The sequence below is a fragment of the Colossoma macropomum genome, unplaced genomic scaffold (assembly GCF_904425465.1).
Source record: "Colossoma macropomum unplaced genomic scaffold, Colossoma_macropomum, whole genome shotgun sequence".
Taxonomy (NCBI): Eukaryota; Metazoa; Chordata; class Actinopteri; order Characiformes; family Serrasalmidae; genus Colossoma; species Colossoma macropomum.
In genome coordinates, this window is record NW_023494800.1 from 9789512 (window position 1) to 9811200 (window position 21689).

General features: G+C 39.6%; 1 protein-coding gene across 4 annotated transcripts in view; it reads right to left on the reverse strand.

Moving 5' to 3' along the window:
* Positions 1–21689, reverse strand: part of celf4 (CUGBP, Elav-like family member 4) — a 119087-nt gene that overhangs the window by 66403 nt on the left and 30995 nt on the right. For all 4 annotated transcript variants that reach the window (XM_036587898.1, XM_036587901.1, XM_036587900.1 and 1 more), the window contains exon 2: positions 10876–10958. In XM_036587898.1, the coding sequence (XP_036443791.1) occupies positions 10876–10958 (83 nt within the window). The remainder of the gene's footprint in view (positions 1–10875; positions 10959–21689) is intronic.

Here is a 21689-nt window from a genome sequence, read left to right on the forward strand (position 1 = left end):
CTCCCTACTTGATGGCAATGGTCAAATCTCGAACTGTACCACAAGCCCTTCGAGCTTTGAGTACAGCTCGGCTTGACCCGCCATCCTTCAAAGCGCGCGGAAGGCAAGCATCTAGACTGTTCTCTGTGCTGGCACCCAGGTGGTGGAACGAACTACCACTGGCTGTCCGTACAGCAGAGTCTCTCGCTGTCTCCAAACGCAGACTGAAGACACACCTGTTTATTCAGCACTTAAATGAGCACTAAATTAAGTATTGACTGTAATGTATTGTACAGCACTTATGTATTGTATTGCACTGTTCTGTGTTTAACTCTGTCCCTTTTTCACTAGGTGTCAATGACCTTCTGATTCTAGCAGTATCTGAGCTTAGGACTGGCTTTCTCTCTAACCTATTGGTAGCTAGCGAAGATTCTTTCTCTGGATAGACAAAGCACTTTTTGTAAGACGCTCTTGATAAGAGTGTCTGCTAAATGATGTAAATGTAAATGAATGCGTTTACATGCACTCATTAATCCAATCATAATTGGATTTCTGCAGTTATCACATTATTCAAATGGTCATGTAAACATCATATTCTGATTTCTTAGATTGGTGTAAGGTCTAGAAATCTGATTAAGAAGTCAGATAAAGAGAGCTGGATTTTAGCTCAGTAATCAAATTTCTCAGTGCATGTAAACTCTTACTCTGATTTCTTTCGGATCTGCGCATGTGCGAAAACAAACTTGTGGTACCGGAAATATACAAGCAGCGTTGCCGCGAGATGGCAGCAAAACACTTTTGGAGCGATTCTGAAACCAAACACATGCTTGACGAAATTAAGGATTTAAATATTCTTCATCTTCTAGAGGATGTATGTTCATATTTTCAGGTAAAGTGGTGTAATGTTTTTTTTTTAAAAAAGCTGTGGCATGAAGTTTGAGTTTTACATTATGTTTACATCAAGTCTTCTTCTGAGAGTTTATTGTCTGGTTGCAAAGCAGAAATCTGATTACTGTCTGACTCATGTAGACCAGGAGTTTCCCTATTATCTGATTACTCACATGCATGTAAACGAGTTGATCAGATTACTGACAAATCCTGATTTTCTGCAGTTATTGGATTATTAAGTGCATGTAAACACACTCGATGTTGTGAAGCATTACCCGACGCCCCTTTAAGGTTTGTTTCGGTCAAACTCAGGATGTGGCCTTTGGAAGATGCAGTACTGAGAAACTTAGTCCAGTGTAAAGGTCAGGATCTGTATCTGTGTAAATAAACAGTTCAAAACCGCTCAAAGTTAAAGAAACCCAGACTCTACTATTGACCTATTCATTGCGTCATATGCAATGTAGGTCTAGCGGATATAAAATTCAGGAATGAACAGTAAAAGCTGAAAAACAGTTCTACAGCTGATTCATGAAGAAACTTAGATTTGCGGAACAATTTTGTCAGACTGAGGAACGCACAGCAGAGAGAGAAAGTGAGAAAAATGTGGAGAGGGAGAGATAGCGAGAGAGAGAGAGAGAGAGAGAGAGAGAGAGAGAGAGAGAGAGAGAGAGAGAGAGAATAGAACGAGACAGGGTGAGAGAAAGAGAGAGAGGGAGAGAGAGAAAGAGAGAGAGCGACTGAATCCAGCACCCTGGACAGCACCTATCGATTGGCTCCCAGCACACATCACCACAACTTTCACAAATTGCTATTGAGAAGTGACCTGTAATGCAATTACTGCCCAATCCAGGGCAGAAGTGGCCATCAATAATTAAAAGGCGGCCGAGTCACAGCCCGTTTCTATCCCGCTTTTATTCCCGTGTTGTTATCCCCACGTCTCCTGCCTGGGCTACCAAGCTGTTGCGCCATCGGGGGCTGGAATAAGATTTGTGAAAATGTGTCCTTCAATAAAGCCAATCACGGCGGACGGATGCCCGCTGCCGCCGACTTTATTATACCGCTAGCATATGTCTCCCAGAGACGGCCAGACCACGGGAGTGCAATATTAACCATCAACAAATCACAGCACACAACTGCTGTCCGCACACCGCCACCATTATTAGCAGCTATATCATCTACCTATTGTCTCCATCGCTGGCGAGAACACACGGCATTTAAACCAAGTCAGCAGCGCAACAGCGGCGCGCAAACTCTGCTTTATCCTCAGCCACAGTGCTGTCACTAGCATTTTCCAGCATTGCAGCAGCAGGATATTGCACATATTCTCTCTCTCTCCCTCTCTGAGCATTATGTAGCAATCTGTGTAGCAGGCAGACAGTGGAATAAACAAGTGCTAAAAGTTGAAAGGCGGCTGTTTTTTCGTGTTGACAGGCACAACTCTGTCAACACACACGTTTCCCCAAGCAGCACAGACTCTGCTTTAATCACTGGGCCAGGAGTACAGAGAGCGGAGCGGAAACTTAGAGCTTGTACAGAGATGGCCTGTCTGTAGAGAGAGGGAGAACACATACACACACACACACACACACACACACACACACACACACACACACACACACACACACACACAGAAAGAGAGAGAGAGAGAGAATGCAAAGATACAGGCTCTATCTATCTATCTGTCTGTCTGTCTGTCTATCTATCTATCTATCTATCGATTACGGAAGTCTGGAGAGGCTATGAGCTGTTACTATAATTTTCTGAATTGTTTTCTTGTGATAATGAGTTAATTATCTTGTGATTTCAACTTTGTTATCTTAAGATTACAAGATAACTAACTTGCTATCTCAAGATATCAGTGTTGTTATCTTGAGTTCATATGATAATTTACTTGTTCTCTCAAGAAAACAACTTTGTTATCTTGAGATCACAAAATAATTAACTCATCATCTCAAGACAACTTTTGTTATCTCGAGATAACAAGATAACTAACTCATTATTTCAAGATAACGACTTTGTTTGTCTCAAGATAACAATCCAGAAAATTATAACTATCTCATGGCCTCTCTGGACTTCTGTAATCTATCTATCTATCTATCTATCTATCTATCTATCTATCTATCTATAGATATAGGGTTGTGTCTAGGGCCTTGTGTTTGACACATGGGCTCTAAAGTCTAGCTTACAGTATTTCAATCTACAGTTAATACTGAATAGAATCCCAGCAATTATCAATATGACAAGTGATTCCTAACTTTTGAATGCTACTGTATACATATGTGACAGATCCTAAAACGTTTTATGATGTACAGTTCTGTAACAAACCTTAACTGGTGTAGAAACTTCTCATCAAGTTCATCTCTCTTATAACTCATTTATAAAAATGGCTCTTTAAGGAACCATCCACGGGAAGTGTCTTCAGGGAACTAAAAGTGGTTGTTTGGCATCGCTCCATCTACATATTCAGCCTGTTACATCATCCCTTTCTTTAATTGTTTATGATTACTTCTAAACACATTCTTTTCCATTAGTATATTTATTTATTTATTCATTTCTGTTTATGCTAATCACCCTGGCAATAACGTAACCTGTAACATTTCGCCAATACAGAAGCTGTACAGAATTGAGCTGAACTGAGAGAGCGAGAACTTAACAACACAAAACTGCACAGCTTTGCCAACACAGGTTTTTGTTCCATGTCATGCCAATAAAGCATATTTAATTTGATCTGATTTGATTTGAGAGAGGGGGAGGGGTGTTTCTCCGTCGGTGTGTGTGAGATGTAGTTTGTCCCTCGCTTCCTTTCCTCCTCTGCTCGCCCAGGGAACAAGCTCATATTGACCACCACACCAACTTATTGAAAGAGCTGCCACGAAAGTGGGTCGCCCAGCCAATCAATGGCATAGATTACTGAGTCTGAGCATTACCTCACTGAGAGAGAGAGAGAGGGAGAGAGAGAGAGAGAGAGAGAGAGAGAGAGAGAGGGAGAGAGAACACAAATCAGAATGGGGGAGACACCTTGCCTGCTGTTTTTCTTCCTCTCTTCCTGCTCTCTGCCCTTTTCCCTCTCTCTCCATCACCACTTTTTCTCTCTCTCTCCCTCTCTCTCTCTTTTTCCTGTTTCCTAGGCTGTGTGTGTGTGTGTGTATGTGTGTGTGTGTGTGTGTGTGTGTGTGTGCGTGTGTGTGTGTGTATGTTGGTGTTTACATGAGTATAAAAGCTTTTTTTGTGCTGAAAGACAAACAGCCGCTCTCCCTGCATGAATATTTTTAGATGAATATTCATGTGCATGTTAGTGAACGTTATGTGTTTGTAGGCTGTTGATTTGAGTAAGAGCCCTAATGTACCTGTGTATGTGTGAGTGTGTGGGTGTGTGTGTGAGTGTGTGTGTCAGTAGGTGTATACACACTAACTCTGTGGCTGCTGCTGAGGTTCTGTGCCAGAATCAATGACATGTTTGATGCATTACTGTACTGAGAGAGAGGACCTGAGAGGTTTTAATAAACACAACCACCAGCAGTGTCTCAAAAAGTAGTCCTTTATTAATTACTCATTACTTCTCTCAAACTGCAACAGGGAATACTTTCCTAGTTACCAGTGTTGGGACTAACGCAATACAAAGTAACACATTACCATAACAAAGTAGTGTAACGCATCATAGGTTCAGTTCTTGTAATCACAGTACAGTGACTGACTTTAAAACAATAGCTGTGTTTACATGCAAAGATTTTTGCCAATCCGATTGAATACATTCCAATTACAGATTAAGACTGAGGTGTTTATATGTTCACTCTACTCAATAGTCTGATGGAAAATCTCTGATTACATGCTCACTTCGAGTAATTAGATCCAAAATTACACACATGCATAGAGAACCACTCAGTGTAGACGTTACCATGACAATGAGCATCTCGTGAGTCCAGTCAGAGTGAGATGAGCAGCAGTGAGCAGTGCTTGTATTTTTAATTACTTGAAAATGATGTCAGACTCAGGAAAACGTCCTTCACATGTCCTTATTGAAGAAGGCCGAGAGGAAGACGTCGTGTTCTGAGACACCTAAGCTGGACGTCCGTCCCACTGCCATCTTTTAAAGATCAAAGCATAAACTTCGTCTCCTCTGCAGACCAGTTTCTGCTCCCGCCATGTTGAACATTAGTCTATTCCGATTTAGGTGTATGCATGGATGTATTCTATTCCAAGTCAGCCATTAGTCAGATTATTAACATATTATTAAGATGCATGTAAACATGGCTAATGGTGTTACTTGCAGTACTTATATGTCTTTAAAGGTGCTCTGTGTAAGGTGCTCATTCTTTATTGTTCTCTCTCTTATCATCTCATTCTTTCTTATCATCTCGTCTCTTTATTTCTGTTATTTTTCACTTTTTCAGTGTCTTTCTTTTTATTCTCTTCTTCTTACCTCCTCTCTCTCTTGTTGTCTTACTCTGTTCCTCTTGTTATCTCATTCTCTCCTTCTCATCTCATTTTCTCTTATTCTCTCTTTCTCATTCTCTCCCTTTTCACTTGCATTCGCTTTCTTTCATATATTTCTTTGTCTCTCAGCTCCTGCAGGCTCCATTTAACCCTCTCTCTCTCTCTCTCTCTCTCTCTCTCTCTCTCTCTCTCTATAAGAAGGCTATTTGCAATCTGCATTCGCTCTTCATTAAACACACACACTCTTCTCCTTCTCTCACACAGTGCTCTGTTTGACCGTCAGAGTATCAGACATCTGACCAAGTCTTAAATCTAGTGCTCTTAACTTTGCTTTTCCATTTTATTTGCATTTAGTATGCCTGTGGCATGAATGCTCTCAAAGAGGAACGCTCTTCAAACGCACTTCAGATAAATGTTCTCTTGTTCTTTACGTGTTCTCTTAAATATCTTCTATACCGGCTCTGTTCTATATGCGTGCTGAGTGCTAGAGTCGGATCACACACACAGATCTGTCTGCCTTGTACAGGCTTAGAGAACAGGCTGAGAAGGGAGCGCTTTAAAGTCTACAATACAGTCCCCCCCACCCTACATGACATGAATCACCCAAGACACGTTTGATTCCAGAAGTTTGTTTCTAGTGGTTTGCACTGGAGCTTTGAGCCTAATGTAGCTAATAAGTGTCTCAAATACACTTGCTTTGTGGTTTGACAATGAGTGCATTTACATGCACTCAATAATCAGATCATAATCAGATTTCTGTGGTTATCTGATTTTTCAAATGGTCATGTAAACATCATCATCATCATCATCATCGTTAACCGCTTAGTCCAGATAGGGTCGCGGTAGCAGTTGGGAGAGTAGAGAATCCCAGACGACCCTGCCCCCCGCAACTTCCTCCAGCTCATTCCCAGGGACCCCAAGCCGCTCCAATATTTTAGATTGGAGTAAGGTCTAGAAATCTGATTAAGAAATGTGACAAAGAGAGCTGGATTTTAGCTCAGTAATCAGATTTCTCAACACATGTAAACTCTTACTCTGATTTCTTTTAGATTTCTCAGTCCGCACATGTGCGAAAACAGACAGCAGTACCGGAAATAAGTAATAAGCATTACTGCGAGATCTAGCAAAACACTTTTGGAGCAGCACAGAAACCAACTACATGCTTGATGAAATTAAGGCATTCATTTTTCTTCTAGATGATGTATGTTCATATTTTCAGGTAAAGTGGTGCGATATTTCAAAAAAAAAAACAAAGCTGCGGCATTAGGTTTGAGTTTTACATTACGTTTACATCTTCTTCTGAGCTTCTCTCAATGAGTGTGTTCACACGCACTCAATCATCTGATCACAATTGGATTTCTTCAGTTATCTGATCATTCAAATGGTCATGTAAACAACACACTCCGATTTCTTAGATCAGAGTAAGGTCTAAAATTTCTGATTTCTCAGTGCATGTAAACTCTAACTCAGATTTCTTTCGGATTTCTCAGTCTGTGCATGTGCATATATATATATATATATATATATATATATAGAGTTATCTATAAAACGGACAAAAGATGAAAACAAAAACATTCAAAGTGGTTTGATTTTGTGTCCAATTTCAGAGACACTTCCTGAATCAGATGTCTTTACAGTGGTGATGATGTTGAAGTTGATTAAAATAGTGTTGAAGTTGTTAAAATAGTGGTAAATGTTGCCTTATGATGCTCTGCATGTACCACTCTGCCAAGAATCAACTGGAAAAACAGTTTTAAGGCTGAAATCTTGTCTCAAATCTCTCACAAAACAATGCCTCAGGCATCAGCCAGTGTTTTCATAACCATTTCACATGATAACTTTCTGTGAGGGAGCTTTTAGAAGCATTAAACTCTTCGGACGTCTGGTTCCTGTCACCACCATTGTGAACAATTCTGACCATTTGATGTCAAACCACTCTAAATGTCTGTATTTTTTATTTAATTCTTATAGCTGTGTACAATTTTCAAGCTACAGCTTTAAGTAAAGGTGGGCTGAAGTCAGGGAGGCAGCCACTAGAGCATTCGCAGCATTGTCTGACTCTGTTTAGGTGACAGTGCCATTAGCTCGGTGCTAACATTAGCACAAGGCCTTGGCGCGTCCCTTTGTAGTCTCTCTCTCTCTCTCTCTCAGCTTTGGGCTGACGGGACGGCTCCGTGCACATGATGGACCTTTCCAACATAAAAACAACTTTCCGAAAATCCATCAAGATGTCAAGTGAACTGGAAAAGAGACTGTGAGCGCGGCGCATAGAAGAGGGAAGGAGAGAAAGAGAGCGACGGAGAGAATAAAAGAGGGAGGCAGTGGTGGTGAGAGACAGAGAGAGAGAGAGATGGAGGGAGAAATAGAGGTCTCGAGGGGAAGGAGAGAAAGAGAGAGAGAGAAAGAGAGAGATTCTGTGGCAGATAAAACGTTCCACTGACTTTCTCATCTTCTCGCCAAGTTCCCGCTTCACCACTAATGAACTCATTTGTTCTGTTTTGTGGATTCACCTTTGCTAGCATCAAAGCCTCTCTCTCTCTCTCCGTCTCTCTATCTCTCTCTCTCTCTGTCTCTCTCTCTCTCGCTCGCTCGCTCGCTGCATCCACGTCTCCCTCTCTCTCTTCTATATAAATATCCCTCACCTCTTTCTTTCTCTCTCTCGTCAAGGTTTGTTTAACATTTAGGTCTGTCCCGTGAAGTTCATTCTGTTTACTTAGCGTTTACTATTCATGACCAGAAAAGCAAAGTCCCTGGCTCCTGCATCGCGGCTCTGATTGCTAATTAGTATTCCTATTAAACGATAGCGATGGGTAGTGACTTCAATTAAATCCATTTGCAGTGGCTGACTCTACATTTCCATGGCTGCGCTTCTTCATAATGGGATGAAATAGTCGGTGGGTTTGCAGTGTGTATAGATTACTGCGCCTTACATGGCAGCTCAACAGCTATTAACACCACAGCACAGAAGGAGTGATGCTCACACGCTCAATCAGATGGAGGAGAAAAGAAAACATCTCCACCAGCGAATGACACAGAAAACGAGTAGCATGTTGGAGTAACTCACTGCGCAAAGTACGTACGGCTTTCTGAGTTACGAGAAAGAGAACAGAGTTACTCTCTTTTTCCTACCTCTCTCTCTTTCTGTCGCTCTTTCTTTCTCTCCTTCACTCTCTTTCCTTTCTTTTCCTCTCATTCAGTCTTTCTCTTTCATTTCCCCTCTCTCTTTTTAGTCTCTCCTCTTTTGTCTTGCTGTCTTTTTTCCAATCTCTTCCTTTCTCTTGCTCTTTCTCTCTCTACATATCTCTCACTTGCTGTCTTTCTCTTCTCTTTCTCTCTCTATTGTACTCACTTTCACTCTCGCTCCTTCACTCTCTCTTTCATTTCCGCTCTCTCTTTTCAGTCTCTCCCCTTTTCTCTTGCTATCTTTTTCCAATCTTTCTTTTTCTTGCTCTTTCTCCTTTTTCCTACATCTCTCTCTCTCGTTCACTTTCTCTTTTTTCTCTTTATATTTCTCTCTCTACTGCACTCACTTTCACTCTCTCTCCTTTTCACTCACTCACTCACTCTCTTCTTCTTTTTCCTTTATCTCTTCCTCTCACTCTCTCTCCTTCACGCTTTCTCTTTCATTCCCCGCTCTCTCATTTTCAATCTCTCCCTTTTTCTCTTGCTCATTTTTTCACTCTCTCTCTCTCATTCACTTTATCCTTTCTTTCTCCTCGTATTTCTCTCACTACTGCACTCACTTTCACTCTCTCCTTTTTACTCACTCATTCCTGTTTCTCCTTTTTTCTCTCTTCCTCTCATTCTTTCTCCTTCATTCTTCTATCTTTCTTTCGCTTGCTCTCTCTTTTCACCCACTCTGTATTTCTTTTCTTTGCTGTCTCTGTCCTCTTCTTTCTCTTTCTCAGTTTTTTCTCTTTCCTCTATTTTTGACTTTCCTTTATCTCTCTCTCTTGTTTTCTCTATTTCTTTCTCTTGCTCTTTCTCCTCCTCCCTCTTTTTCTCTATATTCTCACTCGCTCTCTCTTTCACTCCCTCTTTCACTCTCGCCTCCTCTCTCTTTCTCTCTCTCTCCTCATCTTTTTGTCTCTTTGTTTCTCTGTTCCTCTCATTCACTCAGTCTCTTTCGTTTTCTCTACTTCTTTTTCGTGCTGTCTTTCCCTACCTTTTTTTGTATTTGTATTTATTGTATCTCTCTCTCTTTCTCTCTCCCTCTCTCTCTGCTCCACATCTATGATGTCATAATCACTCGCATCAAAGGCGTTCTGGTCGACACGGCGACTGTCAGCCTCCCTGGAGGCGTCATTAAAACACAACACCAAACCGAACCCAGCAAGGGCTTACGGAGACACATCAAAACACACACACACACACCAAACACACACAACGGCAAGGTGGGGTAGGGGTTTAAATCTGAGGTGGGAGACATGCATACATGCCTGGCACACTGAGCACTCACACACGAACCCGCCTGCAGACTTTCATGTGTGCACATCCGCTTACACACATATGGCACCCACACATACACACTCAAAGACACTATAAATAGGACAATGATGCTGTTTGGCCGCTACCCTTGGGTACCAAAAGAGAGAGAGAGCAACAGAAAGAGTGGGAGAGATAGAGAGATAGAGCTGAAAGCATCTGTGTGATTATGGTTCATGTTCATACTATGTGTATTATGTGTCATTTGTATGGGTGTGAATAAATGTTAACACACAGCACTGTGCAAAATCACTGAACAACTTTCATTGAACCTCCAAGTTACTTATTTTTCAGGAAATATGTCTGAGGAGATTAGACATATGATAATCCACTTGTATAATGAAAGAGAAAATAGTTGAATAACTAGTTTCCAACACTAGAGTTCAAAAACTAAAGATATAGAGAAATGAGACTCCAATCAACAGTGAAAGACTTTGTAGACCTCCAAAACCCTCATCAGATAAACAGCACTTAAAGATTTCATCTTTGAGAGAGTGGAGAAAATCAAGCTGCTTCAGATCTGAAAACATCCACAGGTGTTTTCACTGTGAGAAGACAACTCACCGCTACGGGTCTGAAAGGATGTGTAGCTGTTAAGAAACCTCACTGAGAAAATAAGGCAGACAACAAAGACAAACGTGTGCAGATCCAACATTGAAGCTGCTGCTGTTCTCAGAATAATGAACTGACCACCCCAGAGTCCAGACCTCAACATTAGTGAACTTGGATGGTGAGAAGCATAAAATGCAGCCTACTTCTTAGACTGAACTTTGGTCTCCTGAAAAGAACGGACGTTGTAATAAAGTCAGAGAATGGACACACTAAATACTAAAAAAGGGATATTATATTCCATAGTTGGAGCTTCTGTGTAATTTTCTGTTACATATGCATTTTCCCAGTTATCAGTTTTTGCCTGATGCTGAGAAATTAAAAAACTTATACTTAAAGGCTGTTTTGAGTAGAAATTAAATGAAAGTGTATATAATTTAGGAATGAACTGACTTTTGCACAGTGCTGCCTTTGTGTAAGTACTGTTGTTGGCTCGATGTGTGTCTGTGTGTGTGCTGGATGTAGAATGGGATGACCTACCCCAGGCAATGTCTTCTGCTCGTGGAGGGCAGTTTGAGCTTTCAGCGCCGACTCTCTGGCACAGTATGTGAGGAAGGCACAGCCTGAGAGAACAAGGGAGAGTGAGAGAGAGAGAGAAGGAGAGTCATTAGATTATATGAAAGTAAATGGGCCAGACATAAAATAAATAAATAAGGCTACCAGAGAGTAAGAAAACAAACAAGAAGATAAACAAACCCAAACCTAACCAACAAACACATACTGCTTGTGTACAGCGTACCTGTGTGAGTGAATATACATACATGTATATATATAGCAAATGTATGTATGTATATACAGGAGAAGGAAAAAAACCTACTTTACTTTTAATGTAAGTCAATGGAATGGCCATTTCTTTTGGTCCATTCTTCAAGAAATTTATGTACAATGTAAATATAAAGGTCAACAGGCATTTTCAGACTGTCAAAAACTAAAAACCGCCAAAAATGGAGATACTTCTGACAGCAGAACATATATTTATATATATAAACAAAAGACACAAGAGCACAAGCCTGCAGTCAACAAGCCATCAAATCTCTGCTGCTTTGAACCTCAGTGTTTCTGGGCTCTCAGGGACTTCAACACTTTGTATGTGTGTGTTTAAGACAGAAAGTGAGAATGTGCATGACACTGTGTTTGGCAGTACACTGTATATGCTTTCAATGATGCAGAATAGATGAGTTAGGAAATAAAATGCGAGCAGGGATGTAGCGGTTATAACAGGGGGCAAACACTAAATTCCAGTGGGAGCCTGATACATAATGCATAAACAGCAATGGACAACTTCATACGTAAGTTAGGTATGAACTGAATTTTGGCTGAAAATCTCTTTAAAAAGGCCTGAGAAAGAAACACGGTCAAAAGATTTTACCAAAAAAGATTAAATAGGTCTACATGCATTTGTTACAAGCAGAGTTGATTACTGTAATGCCCTTCTTACTGGACTTCCTAAGAAAACAATACATCCTTTACAACTCATACAAAATGCAGCAGCTCAGATCCAAACAAAAACAAAAAAGAGAGATCATGTCACTGCCGTTTTGAAAGAACTGCACTGACTCCCTGCATCATTCACGATAGATTTTAAAGTTCTGCTCCTAGGTTTTAGGCTGGAAATGACCTGAAAGCATCACAGAATGTCTGTCTGTTGCAGCATGAGATCTTAGATCTGTAGAAACTGACCTTTTGCAAATACCTTCCATAAAATACAGAAAACATGGAGAGACCCAGTGCGCACTTTTAATAAACATCTCAAAACGTATCTCTCAAAACGTACAGATTTGATAAACACAACAATTCCCAGAATTCAGCAGAACAATAAAAGCTGAAAGGAAAGCCCCTGCTAGCATATCAATGCCATCTGTAGCCTCAATGTTTTAAAATCATAAAAACAACAAACTACAGAGCCAAAGTGCAACGTTTAACATAAAATAATGAAATTCATTGCTTTGGAGGCCAAACATTCTCTGTTGTCGAGGTAACTGGATTTCCTGTGACATTCTGTAGCCTACATGATAATCCTGGTTTAGGCTTTGACCAACAATTCTGATTTCAGTGTATCACTAATATAACCCCAACATATCCTTACATGTCTTTAATTACTATTTGGAGAGGTTGATTGGCCACCATGATGCCCCTCCCCACTATAACAGGTAGTTAATAGATTATTAGGTTGTCAGTCCCAGTTAGGGTTGGGTAGCATCCAATGATCACATTTAGGGATCTGTTCTAGAACCTGGGAAGGTGTTTCTGATTTTCTAGAACCACATTATGTTACTCATTCTGATTCAGCTTTTCAATGAAACATACATGAATGAAAAGTGTCATGGCATTGGCATTCAGAGTGTTTGTGAAATGTATAGCATAATCAGAAGTGATCCTCTTTGGTCTCGTTGATTCTTTTCACATTTCGTGAACAGGACTGGGAGGTGCAGGTGAAGATTACTTCAGTTTTCAGTACTGTCAGAGAGACTAGCCTTCAGTTACTTAATTCCCAATCAATATGGACATTAAGAACAAGTCATTCATTTTTCAGTGTCAGAAAAAAAATGGAAAATATCTTTAAATTTACCCAAGAAGACCCAACAATTAAATATAATATCAGATTTTTATAGTAGGATTACATTGTCCATTCTTTTAGAGATACTTATTTTCAGTTATTCTGTATCTGCAGGGATATTTTCCCACACCTCTGGAATTCAGTACTACAAGTTCTCACAATCCACCAGAATAGAACTGTCTGCAGTCATCATCTTAAAAATGTCTCAACTAAGCTTACACTTCTACAAGGTAGGTAGTAAACTGTCACTGGGGCAGTACCCCTCTTGTCACTGGGGTGGGACCCTCAAGGGTACATCTCAGTACTTGTAGTCAGGGAACATAATTGTACCATAATCCATTGAAATATTTTCTAATTAGTACTGACTCCACACACCCCGTCTCGTCTAAAGGCTTTTTATTTTATTGTCCTGTTTTAAAACATTGAGTTATGAAAATGTACAAATGTGTACTTTTCACCTGGAAAAACTTATTTAAGGTTCACAGTTGGACCTTAAAACTACTGTTGTACCTTTGAGGGAACATTTACATTGCTTGTACCTTGATGAATGAAAAGTGTACTTAAACAGAACTACATATAAGTGGGACAACAAATATAGTTTGTAGTAAACTAAAGTAAGCGTAGGCAATAAAAAGTAAAAATGAAAAAATACTCACCGGTGGTTCCAAAGTCTTATTACATACATCTATAACGTAATAATAACACTGTAGTCCTTGTAGTTACCAAATAATAAGTCGTAAGTAGTGTGTAATAAGCTTGGGATTTTAAGGGGTTGACAGTAGACTATTTGCAATTGTGAGTGTCTTTCTTTTTTCACTTACTTTTGACTATACTGATTTGAGAAATTCAGGTGTGCAGAATGTTCACTTAAAATGTTAAGCTGACCTGACTTTTTGGTGTATGTCAACTTTGACTTTTCAAAAGAAATTCCAATAAAAGAATAAGTATGTGTTAAAAATAAGGTAGTAAGTTCTAAAAAAAGGTGAGTGAATGCCATTTCAAGAGAAAGAAAGAAAAGCAAGAAAGAAAAATAGAAAAAAAGAAAGAAATGTCAGATGGGATCCAGAGCTTTCAGTCAATCTGGGCTGCTTTGACAACACACAAGTCGCCATATGTTCAATGTTCAAGACTCACATCCACATAGTGTTTAAATCCCTGAGAGCCCCCTCACTCAGCACCTGTGTGTGTGTGTGTGTGTGTGTGTGTGTGTGTGCTTTTCATAAATAGCGCTTGCAGTGCCCCTTATATGATCACTCACTCCTAAATAATGCAAATCTTCTCCAAAAATACCAGCAGCGTTTTCCTCTGCTTAATCAAAAGGAGGTCCCTTTGGGAACAGAAGCGGAAAACCTGCACAAACAATCAGCCTCTCTAACGGAACAGGATAAATATGAATATGCTAAAACTGTCTTAATTGATGAGAATACTGTATTTATGCTAATCGGTCTTACAAAGCCTAACTTCATTTCAATAGATAATACAAAACCTCTTAATCTGGGCAAACACAGAGTAAATACAAGTATTAAACTGCACGTACATTTAAGGCAACTGTGTTAAAAAATCTTAGCTGGAAAATGTGAAACGAAAGGTAATGATTGGGATTGAGAGGCCAATCCACACTGTCATATCTGAGGTGAAGTGATGAAGCAGCTCCAAAATCATAGTGAGCAGTTATCAGAAGCAGGAGACCAGGCTTTGTACCCATATTCCCCTCCACTGTGGCCTATTGCTCAGCACCATACAGCACAAATGTATCACTTGTTCCATGATATAGCACTGTATCAATATTCATATCACACTGTATATCATATAGTGTCCTGTGTCTTCTCATACCTTGTACATCTGTATGTATTCATAGATGATAAGACATAGCTTTATAAGCTATTATAAGTGTCATACTCAGCAGGTCACAAAATGTAAATTCATTGTACTTGTACAATAGAAGTAAACAGCATTCTGGTTCCATATGCGCATGTACACTGTCACTTATTAAACCTTTGTCATATCTATGCTTTATTTTAATTATAACCTCGAGGGCGCTAAACTGGTATGTTGGTTAATTTGGGACACAGGTTGTAGGCCCTAATTTACAAAACCACTATTTTTATTCCATGTATTTGGATGAAAATTTCTTTCCTCATTCAGAAAGTTAAATCTGAGCATCTAGGAGTCTCTTTAAGTGTCTCCAAACACCTAAATCTGCTCTGTATTTGCTAATAGTCTACTGTACGTGCTCAGTCTAGCACATGCATGTTAAACATAAGCACCCAAGAAGACCAGTTCATTGTACCTGTGGAAATAACAGGTAAAATAAACCTGATTCTAATTCTAATTTTGATTCTAATTCTAATTTTGATTCTAATTCGAATTTTGTTTGTGATTCTTTTACTGATTCTGATTGTAATTCTAATAATTATTCTGATTCTAATTCTATACTGATTCTCATTCTAATGTTCATTCTAATTCTATCTCTGATTCTCACTCTGATTCTGATTCTAATTTTCACTTTGATTCTAATTTTGATTTCCGCTCTAATTCTGATTCTGAGTGCAAATCTAATAATTATTCTGATTCTAATTACAATTCTAAGTATGATTCTGTTCTGTTTCTGACTCTAACTCTCATTCCAATTATACTTCTGATTCTCATTTTAATTCTGATTCTAATCTTGATTCCAGTTCTCATTCTAATTTTACTTCTAAGTTCCATTTTGATACAGATTTTAATTCTGATTGCGGTCCTCATTCTGATTCTCATTCTGCTTCTGCTTCTCATTTTGATTCCGTTTCTACTTCTGATTCCAATTTTAACTGAATCTGACTCTGATTACAATTTAGATTCTGATCCCAATTCTAATTCTTATCTTACTTCTGGTTCAGATTGTAGTTGTAATTACTACTCTGATTCTGAGCCTAAATTTATGTCAGATTCTGAATCTAATTTTAATTTTGTCTGATTCTCATTCTGATTCTGATTCTAATTCTTATACTATCGCTGATTCTGATTGTAATTCTAATTATTACTCTGATTCTGATTCTGAATTTAGTTCAGCTTCTGATTCTAATTCCAATTCTGTCTGATTCTCATTCTGATTTTGAGTCTAATTCTGATTCTACTTCTGATCGTAATTCTCTTTTCAATTTTATGTTTAATTCTAATTTTGATTCAGCTTTCAATTCATCTTGTGATTTTAATTCTAATTCTACATTGGATTGATTGTAATTCTAATTATTACTCTGAATTCTGATTCTGAATTTAGTTCAGCTTCTGATTCTAATTCCAATTCTGTCTGATTCTGATTTTGAGTCTAATTCTGATTCTACTTCTGATCGTAATTCTCTTTTCAATTTTATGTTTAATTCTAATTTTGATTCAGCTTTCAATTCATCTTGTGATTTTAATTCTAATTCTACATTGGATTCTCATTTTAATTTTAATTCTACATCTGATTCTCATTCTAATTCTGATTCTGCTTTAATTCTAATTCTGATTCTGCTGCTCTTTCTGATTCTGGCTCTGATAGAGGTGAGCATGTAGTCAAGAAGAGAAAGTGCAGAGAAGGAGCTATTAAACGAAAAGCTTTCAGAGAGACCAGACGGCTCGGTCTACTCTCAGCCTCGCCAGCACCACAGGGACGCTAAACACACACGAGGGACACACACGCACACACACACACACACACACACACACACACACAAACACACACACACACACATTCACATCCACACGCAGCCCCCTGAGGCTTTAGCATGACTCAGCATTATTCCTCCCTACTGTCCGCCGTGTGTGTTTAACTGTGAGTGAGCCGGTATGTTTTGTGTGAGTGTGTGTGTGTGTGTGTGTATTTGTGTGTGTTTGTGTGTGTGTGTGTGTGTTTGTGTGTGTGTGTCCCCTGCTTGGCTTTTTTAATTAACTCTGACTCATTAGCGTTGGGGAGCGCTCAGTGCGACAGCTTGGCTGACTCCTCCCAGGGTCTGTCATGTTACGGAACATGCTAGCACTCTCGTGGGACGCGGCTTCACAACCACACACACACACACCTGTAAAACTATGACTGTGGGGTGTTTCTACTGACTGTAGCTGAATAATGCTATGCATACACCTAAACTTGACTTTAACCTTAATAAACAAAAGTTTTTTTTTTTTGTCTCTTTACAATTTTCATCATCTCTATCATCATAAGTATACTGTGTCCCCAGTTCACAAAGTGAATGGAGACCTGCACTCAGTAAACAGCTAAGTATGAAGATATAGCTGCAAAACCTATGTCATTTTAAGCCAGACATGTTTTGGCTCACACTGACCATCCTTTATTTATTTAATATCCAGCCAAAACAATCATTAGGTACAAGTTAGTTATGTTTGAGTATTGGGAAAAACAGTTGAAAATATGTATATTTTCAGAAAACTGCACAGAAGCCTCAAGAACTAATATATCCAATCCAATATATCCAGTTCAGTTTTTAGTGTGTCCACACTTTGCCTTTATTACAGCTTCCATTCTTTTCAGGAGACCTGCTCTCAGTTTTCCAAAGAAACCTGCTGGGATATTTTTCCACACCTCAAAGTTCAGTCTTAGAAGTTTTTTTCATTTTCTGCTTCTTACGATCCAATTAATCCCAAACAGATTCACCGTTGTTTGATTTGCAATATTTTTGTCTGTTTTCTCAGTATCTGTTTTCTTTTCTCCTGTCAGATAAACAGTAGTTAAAGCTTTTATCTTTGAGAGAGATGAGACACATCCTTTCAGACCCATAGTGCTGAGCTGTCTTCTCACAGTGGAAGGATGGATAGAAACACCTGTGGATTTTTTCAGATCTGAAGTAGGTTGATTTTTCTCCTCTCTCTCAGAGATGAATGGTTTAAGTGCCGTTTATCTAATGGTCACAGTTTTGGTGGTGTTTGTGTTAGGAGTCCCATTTTCTCTGCATCTTGGGATTCAGTTGTATTGTCTTAAATCTGCTCTCTTCAATTATATCTCTTGTAAAATGGACTATATACTTAATGGCAGCTTTGTCTGGACATGAAATAAATGAAGGGGGTCTCTGACTTTTGCACAGTACTGTAGGACAAAACAAGAAATAAAAAGCATTCTTACAACAACATGCAATGCAGGTTTTATTTTTGATGTCTCGGATGTGTAAAAGAACTGGTTTCCACCAGATTATTACATGCAGCACACTGAAGACAGGGAAACAACCTGGAGTGACTGAAAAATTATACATTATTATGTTGATATTTTGTCCCCACAGAGAGTGAAAAACATGCGCGCACACACACACACACACAAGCATGCACACAAGCATGCACACAAACGGATGAGCTGAAACAGCAGAGAACCTATTTTTGTTCTTCCCCTAAAAGCAATTCTACTCCACTCTGCCTGCGCCAGGCATTAACTTTATCAGGAGGGGAGAGTTTGTGTAGCCGTACAAACAGGACAGATGAGACAAGAGAGGAAAAGATTGCATAGAAACGAGGAGGCAGGAGTGAGAGAGGGGAGACAGAGAGAGAGAGAGAGAGAGAGAGAGAGAGAGAGAGAGAGAGAGAGAGAGAGATACCAGCGTAAGTGCGAGAGTAAATGGTTTGTGGAAAAGAACGACAGAGGCATGACGAAAGAGGAGGTGGAGGGAATGGCATGGAGCACAGAAGCAGAAAAGGAGAGAGAGAGAGAGAGAGAGAGAGAGAGAGAGAGAGAGAGAGAGAGAGAGAGAGGGGGAGAGAGAGAGAAACAGAAACAGAGAAATGAAAGAGAGATAGAGATAAAGAAGAGAAATAAGAAAGAAAGAAAGAAAGAAAGAAGGAGAAATACCAAGGAGAGTACTAGAGTAAATGGTTTGTGGAAAAGAACGACAGAGGAATGAAGAAAGAGGAGGAGAGGGAATGATATGGTGCACAGAAGAACAAAAGGAGACGGAGAGAGAGAGGAAAGAGGGAAAGGGGAACAGAGAGAGAAAAACAGAAAAAGGAAAAAGAAGAAAGAGAAATTGAAAGAGAAAGACAGGATAGACAGGGAGAACAGAGAACGAGGAAAGACAAGAGAAAGGAGAAAGTGAGAAAGAAAAAGAAAGAAAAAGAGACAGAGAGAGAGAAAGAGAGAATAGAGAGGGAGAGACAGAAAGAGAGATAAAGGAGAGACAGAAAGACAGAGAGAAAGAGGAGAGAAAGAGGAGAGAGAGAGAGAGAGAGAGAGAGAGAGAGAGATAAAATCACATAGCTTCTGTGAACACTATCCCCCAGTGTCCTACACTCGCTTCTTATCTCACCTGCTGCAGACACCCTTAAGGGACTCATACACACACACACACACACACACACACACACACACACACAGAGGGAAGGGGAGGAGGGAGAGAAAGAGAGAGAGTGAGAGAGAAAGACAACACACTGTACTAATGTTAACACTGCTTCCATTCCAAATGGCTAAATTACATATTTAAACATAGGAACAAATGTAGATGTCATCAAATTAGAGTCTTATTATCGCTGTCAGTACATAATGAGATTCGTCTAAAGATATCTTTTGGTCTTGCCATTGATATTCTCCCTTTTTGTGTCTATTGATTTCTTTTTTCATTTAATATCCTCAAAGCAGAAAAGAAATAAAAGCATTCCAGATCTGCGGATTGTCTTTTGATTCTTGCGAACAGAGAGGAACTTTTCCAATGAGATGTTTCACTCTCGCACAAAAAGAAAGTCAATAACCTAAAAAAAAGATTCCATAAATGATGAGGCTGATGAAGAATTTAACAGCTTGGAAACGCTAATAGAAAAAGTTTTGCCTCCAAGCCTCAAGGACAGCATTCCTGAGAAGCCAAGCACCTTTTTCAGCTGGGCAGAGAGAGATTTATTCACGGCTCAGCAAACCAAGCCTGGTGACCTGAGCTGGCTCTATATGTTTAAGTGATGTAATTGAATAAACAGAGCATTTTCAGAGAACACATCTTTAAAATTCACACCGTTTCATGCAAACTGCTCAGTTACCCTATACTCCAGACCAGGGGTGTCCAATCTTATCAGAGGGCCAGTGTGGCTGTGGGTTTTCATTCAAAACAAGCTGGAGCTCACCTGATTCTACTTGTTTAATCAGTTGGTTTCAGTCTTCAAACTGCTGATCAGGTGATCTCCTGCTTTGATAGAATGAAAACCTGCAGCCACACCAGGCCTTTGTGGATAAGGCCTCAATTTCAACATAAAAGTTTGAACAGAAAAAAGAAAAATGCAGAAAAAGAGAAAAGCTTCTTGGCTAAATACTGGATAAAAAGCCTGAGTAACATTCTGAGATTTAAAGGCAGACATTGTAATCAATACAGTTATTTTCTCATAAAAATACTGATTAAACCGTAAATTAATCTAAAATATTCAAGTATCAAGTATTTAGAGAGGCCAAAAAAGCAGTCCAGGCTGAAACACTCTTTATTACCCTTGTGTGGTGTAGATGTTTTTGTTACTCAGTGGTCTGCTGGACCCACCACATTATTGGTCTTTTAAATCAATACAGCCATAACAATTAATGGCAGCTGTAGCCAGTCAGCAGCCTGTCCATGTTGTCTAACCTCACACACACACAGACACACACACTAACAGCAGGCCATGTATGAGGAGTGAAGGGACACAGCACCTCCACACTTTTATTCATTCACATGTGTAATTTAAATGTGTAGGGGGTGAACAGTGTGAAGTCACTGGAAATGTGTTATTTTATATGGCCAAAGAATCTGAGGTTGAAATAATAATAAATCACATCATGGTAAACACTGAAACCTCTCTTTATCCTTGATGAGACAGGATGTTTTTGTTACTTTGATGTATATAAATAAGCTCTGCAGTGATTGACTGCACTTTATTGTGTCCCGTGTTAAAAGCAGTGTGGGCTGAAACACTCTTTATAACTTCAGCATGAGTGGGTGGAACTAAACTGCTGTGAGCTGCATAGGCACATTTATACAAATGTTGGTTTTCATGATATCAGAAAAGCAATGATTAAAGCTGTTTTTGCAGCTTATGTTCCTTTATGGACTTTCACAATGTTTATATACTGACTCACACTGTTTGTGTTTCTGTGATGAGAGTTCTTTAAAAGGCTTTGGTGTCACGTTGTTTTGAGTGGTCCTTTTCAGATGAAAAAAACACTCAACAGACTCTCTGTAACATATCAAAAATGTATGAGGATTAGGATTAGGTTCTGGGTTGAGGTTAAGGTTAGAGTTAGGATTAGGGCCAGGGTTAGTATTGGTTGGTTGGTAAGGTTGGGTTTTGCATAATGGAAGTAACATATTAACAATACATCTAATTAATGTAAGTAAGATAATGTAACAGCACACCTTAAAGATATTTACTTCAGTGCATTCAGATGGGGCGGCACGGTGGCGCAGTGGGTAGCGCTGTCGCCTCACAGCAAGAATGGCCTGGGTTCGATTCCTGGCTGGGCGACCGGGGTCATTTCTGTGTGGAGTTTGCATGTTCTCACCCGTGTCTGTGTGATTTCCGGTTTCCTCCCACAGTCCAAAAACATGCAGTCAGGCCAATTGGACATGCTGAATTGCCCCTAGGTGTGACTGTGTATGTCTGCCCTGCGACCTGTCCAGGATATATCCTGCCTGCTGCCCGATGACAGCTGGGATAGGCTCCAGCACCCCACCGCAACCCAGAAGGATAAGCGGTTTAGATGATGTGTGTGTGTATTCAGATGCCTCACTACTGCTACTTCACTGATATGTTGTTATTGTGTTACTGA